This window comes from Ictalurus punctatus, chromosome 18, assembly GCF_001660625.3.
Source record: "Ictalurus punctatus breed USDA103 chromosome 18, Coco_2.0, whole genome shotgun sequence".
NCBI lineage: Eukaryota > Metazoa > Chordata > Actinopteri > Siluriformes > Ictaluridae > Ictalurus > Ictalurus punctatus.
The window spans coordinates 10,094,263-10,101,398 of record NC_030433.2 but is presented as its reverse complement, the minus strand read 5'-3'; the positions used below and the strand labels follow the sequence as shown (position 1 = coordinate 10,101,398).

The following is a 7,136-nucleotide window of genomic DNA, read 5'->3' as shown; positions in this document are numbered from 1 at the left end:
ACAAATCCCACCCCATGTATATGAGTCAAGCAAGGACTGAGCTTTGAAGAATTTTGCATTATGTTTATTAAAAAAAAACAACAACAACAAAAAAAAACCCCAGTGTTTAAAGGGTTAAAATTCTGAAAATGAATGAATGATTGGTAATTATGATCAGAACTGATGCTGATAAAAAAAAATGTGAAGTCAGTGAACGTGGAAAAAAATTATATATATTTTTTAACATGGACATTTTTGTCCTATATGGACCTGAGTGGTAGTTTTTTAAAAAAAATATGAATTAATCAAAATTAATGTTCCTGTTAATCAGTGACATATCAAAGACTGTAATAATTTTACTCATTAATGGTTTATGGAAGCACTGATTTGTTTGCCTCATTCGGTTTGGTGTATTGATAAAGTTATCAGTTACTGATGGTTTATGGCTCATGTTAACTAATATGTTCAATAATGTTAGTTGTAGGAACCTTAGAGTAAAGTGTTACCCTTGCAGGTGCTAAAGAAACACTATTAATTTCTATACAATACAAACTAAAATGTACCTTTAAACATCTCTATGTCTTTTTCCCAAAATCTTCTCAATCTTCTTCAGTGAAATCTTAATGTAATCCAGCCAGTGCAGTTGCGTTTTCATTTTCATGCAGTTTCATGGAATCCTATGTCAGGGTCACTTATATGGTCAAACATAAGAAAAGTATGAGTGGGTACATGTGTGTGTGTGTGTGATGTATGTGTCTTGTTGAAAGTGTAAAGCTGTTAGTCAGTATTGTTACCCTTTAAGTACATGAGCTCTTCCTCTAACAAAGAGAAAAAAAACTAAATGTAAGGGAAAAAGCAAGAAAAAGTTCTGAGAAAAAAAGGTGTCAGTCTAAAATGTCTGCCCAAAGTGGCTTGGTGCCACTCTGGGCAGAGAGTGGAACCTCTTTTCCTGCCCAGAGTGGCTTGGTGATTTGCTTACTTTGGTAAAGTTGGTAAATCTATGGCTGGACAATGAAAAATTTATATGCACAAAGAAATGCAATACGAACATCTGTCATACATATGCACATCTACTCATCAGGAACACAATCACAAACAAAAGGAATCAGTTTCAAAATGTTTTAAATAGTGAAAAGTTCACAGGCTGTGATTAGCATGACTAGCTTGTTTTAATTGTATGAATGTTTTTTTTAATTTATTTATTTATTTATTTATTTATTTTTTAAAAAGTATTGAATAATGAACGACAGACAATGCTGCTATATATAAATAATGCATGCTGGGGTGGTGTAATGCTACCCTGAACTCATCTTGAACCCTGAACACAAATTAAACATATGATACATGAATATTTTATGTTATATATGACATAGTATGAAGCCACAGTGTAACACCTGTGTATCATAAATTTGAGTGGTTCTATGTGCATTTCATGTCACTTATGAGAACTTAAGACCTTGATATAAGGACTCACTGTGCCTGTACAAATAAATAAGTGTCAGTTCCCCTGTTCTGTTTACCTACTCTTCTTATATAATTATTCTTCCTCAAGGTCTGTCAGTATTTGTTCTAAAAGTGTATACATATTTAAGCATCTCCCACACATACATGTTTCAAAAGTGAAGATTAGTCAGTTTAGTCATCAATGAGTGGAAATGCACAGTTGTATAGCAAATATTCTGTTAGTATACTACTATACTGGGTCTGCCTGACAGAACACTGTGTTTTGACCACTCTGATATGATTAAAGTTTTATACTGAATAACAGTTTATTTTGATAAGGATTTAGGCTATTGCAGTACAAATTAGTAATTCAAAGTGCTGCTAGGAAAATGAACCTACCATAGCATGCTACAGCAAAGTAAGAATTTAATAATACTTGGCTAATGCACAAGAATCATCAGATTTCCATTTGTATTAAATTCTACATTTCCTTTAAAATGAAAAGAAATGGTGTTTATTTCATATAAATTTGTTGTATGTATATAGATTCAAATGCTTGAACATACATTCTTTACAGTATTCTGTCCGTAAGATTACCATTAATACTGAAGTCATATGTGTGGGTGCTCCAATTTAAATTGCCCGACAGTGCATAACAGAAAGCAGCAGGAGGAGTTGCTGGCCATTGCAAACCAGTATTGATCTCCATAATGGCTGCTGTCATTATTATAAAGACTCAATGACTGTCAGCACAACAGCTTTCTTTTAAACAAAGAAGAAACAGATGATCTCCTTTGAGGTAGCCCTGGATAAAGACAGGATGGCAGAATGTATGGCACATAGGCATTTGTGTGTTGGGTAAAAAGAAAACCTGCAAGAAAACCCATATGTTGGACTTCCCCAAAGTGTTGTCACAATGTTGCACAAGTGTATAGGATGTCTTTGTTTGCTGCACCATTAATTTCCCTTCACTGGAACTAAGGGGCCCAAACCTGTTCCAGGATGACAATGAGCCTGTGCACAAAGCAAGGTATATAAAGAAATCGTCTGTCAAGGTTGGTGTGGGAGAATTTGGGTGGCCTGACCTCAACTCCGTTGAACACTTGGGATGAATTGAATGCTGACTGCGGACCAGGCCTTCTCGCCCAACATCTGTCTGACTTCAATAATGCTCTTGTAACAGAATGGGCACAAATTCCCACTTCCATCTTCTAAAATGAAGTGGAAAGCTTTGCCAGAAGAATGGAGGTTATTATAACAGTAAAAGGGGACTAAATCTAGAATGGTGTGCTATGGGAGTGATGGTATTTGGCAATATTGTGTATCTATACAAAAAACTTTTAGTGCAAGTTAATGCTAATTCTGTTTGCAAGATTATGAGGAGCATGGGTGCGACCAGTGGTACAAATCTAACACTTGATATGATTATACAGGATCAGAGGTGTCTCAATGAGTTAAGACTAACAAAAGGTGGCAGCACTGAGACAGAAAAGACACTTGTTTCTCTGCCTGTACACTGTCATACGGACAAATGCTTGACAGTTTACTGTTGATCCTTCCTAATGTACATGCAAGTTTACAGGGTTTATGGGGGCTCTTGGACTTTTGGCTTCAGTGTAAATGTACTGCACTCACTGATCATATGGGCAAACTTGCACTTATTAAAAGAAGCAAACATATGCAGAATGTTTATGAATGATAAAGTCTGTAATTTAACCCATCTTGATGTAATTTAACTCAAACCAAAAATGTTAAAAAATTCTGGCCCTCCCATAATATCCTGGAATTCATGATGCAATCAATGATTCACAATTGTATTCTACAGTGGGTGTTTTATTGCACATGTCGTTCCCAATGTTTTGCTAAACTTGTGATGGTGCATATGGTACAAATAAAATACAAATTTTAGTCTCATCATATAGCAACATCAGCTTCAGTTGGAATTCCAATAGTACTTTGTTTAGTTCAGGTACCACATTTTGTGGGTTGCCCTCAGAATTGGCTTCTTTTATAAGACCATGGACATCACCACTAATAATTAATTTGATTATTTTAATAGGTAATTGTTTGCTCAATTCTTGAACCAAAATGTACAACAAATGTACAAACTTTTGTGTTCATCTGTGCTTCCCTCACCATCCTTCTCAGTGAGTGTGGGTATGCTTACACATCCAACTTCTATAAACAACCTTTTGTTGGAGGAGAGCCAAGTAGTTTCTGAAAACCTTTTTGGAAGGGTGCCAATAATTCTGGAGTTGACTGTTGTGAAGGACGCTAACAAGATGTGATGAAGATGACAATCTCACCTTGTATAGATTCCTCTGTGCAGCTGCTGGGTACATGAAAGAGCCTGGAAACAACAGGTGCCAGGTCTTCATGAGCTGAGCCTGATGATGAGCAGGTGAGATGGACCAAATCTGTTTAAAAAAAAACGAGAAAAAAAAAACGAAAAAAAAAACGTAAAAGAAAGCAAACAACTAGGCTAATTAAATACGCTTCATTTTATTTATATTATTTATTTACACTTGGTGTTATTTGAAAAACACAGATATAAATAACTCAATTAAATTTAATTTAAAAGTTAAATAATTGTTAGTCCTGCATGACAATAACAATAAAATAAATAAATAAATAAATAAATAAATAATAGTAGTAGTAGTAGTAGTAGTAAGAAAAGCTGCAAGCAGCATATTGGCGGGCCAAGCAAACAGCCGCACATTCACGAACATGCTACAAGTGTTGCCTACACAATCTTGATAACTTTTCAATAGACTGATGATTTGAGCCAAATTTGGTGACGATTAGACACAATTTGGAGGAGGATTAGGGGTCAAAAAAAATGTCTTTCGTGTTCTCATGATACAATCGATCCTGGAAGCGCTGTGCTGCTTATAGCAGAGGAAGAGGGACCCTGTACACAAACTACAGATAGAACAATCTTTGTAACAAACATATCCGCAGATTTTGACATAGAGGAGGATTTGCATTTTTTTTTTGGTTTGTTCTCGTTAAAAAACAAAACAAACAAAAAAAACGCATGCATCCTGGTACTCTTGTGAACGCACATCGGAGATCTATGTAGAAGTGAATAAATCTTTATTTTGTGAATAAAGACTTAATTTTACTTTTGTTGTGCACAAAAAGCATTCATATCACTTCATAAAATTGGGAGGAAACCAGTGGAGTCACATGGGTTACTTTTACGATGCCTTTATGATTTTTTGGAGCTTGAAAGTTTTGGTTAAATGGACTATACATGGAGGGACAGAAATCACTTAGGTTTCATGAAAAATGTCTCCATTTGTGTTCCAAAGATGAACCAAAGTCTTATGGGTTTGGAATGACATGAGGATGATTAATTGATGACAGATTTTTCATTTTTGAGTAAACCATCCCTTTAATCTTAGTATCATTTTTTTATGTCACAAAAACCTGCCAACTTAAGAGGGTGTGTAGATTTTTTATATCCATTGTATATGTCTCAAAGATTTTAATGTAACTAGAAGTGGATACATAGATACATCACGGACAATGCCAATTCTTTCTTATTTCTTGTTTGCTTTTTTGTAGTAGAATACTGCATGTGTGTGTTTATCAAGAACATATCTTTGCATATATGGAACACTTAAAGAACAATTAGGGTTAGGGTTAAGTTTTAGGGATGATCAAAAGATGCATATAAGAAGAGAGATTAGAGTTTCAGCTTTTATTTTCTGGTATTTATATGTAGATCTGTTAAACGACAGTTTTTAGGTAAGCAAAAATATTGGAACACGTGACTGACAGGTGTTTCTTGTTACCAAGGTGTATCTTGTTAGATTGATTGTTTAAACAATAAATTGCTCTGAAAATCTACTCTTCACTTCAGCCTTCAGCATCATCCATGAAGACCGCATTTGTTGTTAAAAAGGATAGGCCAACATGAAGATCAGAGAGCTGCCTCTGGGAGAAAAGCAAGCAATTTTGAAGCTGAGGCATTGTACAAACACTGGGCATAGCCAATAAAACAATTTGGAATGTCCTGAAAAAGAAAGAAACCACTGGTATATTGTGCAACAGACACCGAATGGGTCAGCCAAAGAAAACAACAACAGTTGATGACAGAAATATAGTGAGAGCTGTGACGAATATCCCAAAAACAACAGTCAGTGACATCACCAACAACCTCCACAGGGCTGGTTTGGAACAACATGAGTATGAGTAGTTGATGACAGAATTACATTTTTTGGGTGAATTATCACTTTAACCAAAATTTTACAAGTATTTATTTAACATCAAATTTTAGTCGAACACACACAGATAGAATTTTTTCACATTAACAAACTCAAAATACCATTTACAGAAACCAAGGGCCCTGTGCTAGACCAGAGCATGTGATACTGGGGGAAAGGAGAAGGGCTTCCAGGCTGTGACAGTAAATTTGGGAAAGTTTTAAAAAAAAATCTAGTAATATAATCTGAAGAAAAAAAAAAAAGTATCTGGATATCATGGCCGTGTACTATCATGTAGGGACAATAAAATCATTATAATGCACATTCTATTATTAATTTATTCTATTATCAATTGTGATTTTAGCTAATTCAGATATTCAAGAGCCTACTTTGCGGTAATTTTACTTACATTTACTTACAAATAAGGTTAACATAAATCAAATCACACATTTTTGAACATACCGTATCTCACAAAAGTGAGCACACCCCTCACATTTTTGTAAATATTTGATCATATCTTTTAATGTCACAAAACTGAAGAAATGACACTTTGCTACAATGTAAAGTAGTGAGTGTACAACTTGTATAACAGTGTAAATTTGGTGTCCCCTCAAAATAAGTCAATACACAGCCATTAATGTCTAATCCGCTGGCAACAAAAGTGAGTACACCCCTAAGTGAAAATGTCCAAATTGGGCCCAAAGAGTCAATATTTTGTGTGGCCACCATTATTTTAAAGCACTGCCTTAACCCTCTTGGGCACTGAGTTCACCAGAGCTTCACAGGTTGCCACTGGAATCCTCTTCCACTTCTCCATGACAACATCACGGAGCAGGTGGATGTTAGAGAGACTGTGCTCCTCCACTTTCCGTTTGATGATGCCCGACTAATGCTCAATAGGGTTTAGGTCTGGAGACATGCTTGGCCAGTCCATTACCTTCAACCTCAGCTTCTTTAGCAAGGCAGTGGTCTTGGAGGTGTGGTTGGGATCGTTATCATGTTGGAATACTGCCCTGCGGCCCAGTCTCCGAATCGAGGGGATCATGCTCTGCTTCAGTATGTCACAGTACATGTTGGCATTCATGGTTCCCTCAATGAACTGTAGCTCCCCAGTGTCGGCAACACTCATGCAGCCCCAGACCATGACACTCCCACCACCATGCTTGACTGTAGACAAGACACACTTGTCTTTGTACTCCTCACCTGGTTGCCGCCACACACGCTCGACACCATCTGAACCAAATAAGTTTATCTTGGTCTCATCAGACCACAGGACATGGTTCCAGTAATCCATGTCTTTAGTCTGCTTGTCTTCAGCAAACTGTTTGTGGGCTTTCTTGTGCATCATCTTTAGAAGAGGCTTCCTTTTGGGACGACAGCCATGCAGACCAATATGATGCAGTGTGCGGCGTATGGTCTGAGCACACTGCATCGGCTGACCCCCCACCCCTTCAACCTCAGCAGCAATGCTGGCAGCACTCATACGTCTATTTCCCAAAGACA

The 7,136-nt window shown here is 36.6% G+C and overlaps 1 protein-coding gene across 4 annotated transcripts in view; it reads right to left on the bottom strand.

The window, feature by feature from the left end:
* The window catches only part of chm (CHM Rab escort protein), a 91,781-nt gene that overhangs the window by 19,765 nt on the left and 64,880 nt on the right, over positions 1–7,136 (bottom strand). For all 4 annotated transcript variants that reach the window (XM_017492953.3, XM_017492954.3, XM_047162051.2 and 1 more), the window contains one exon: positions 3,729–3,839. In XM_017492953.3, the coding sequence (XP_017348442.1) occupies positions 3,729–3,839 (111 nt within the window). The remainder of the gene's footprint in view (positions 1–3,728; positions 3,840–7,136) is intronic.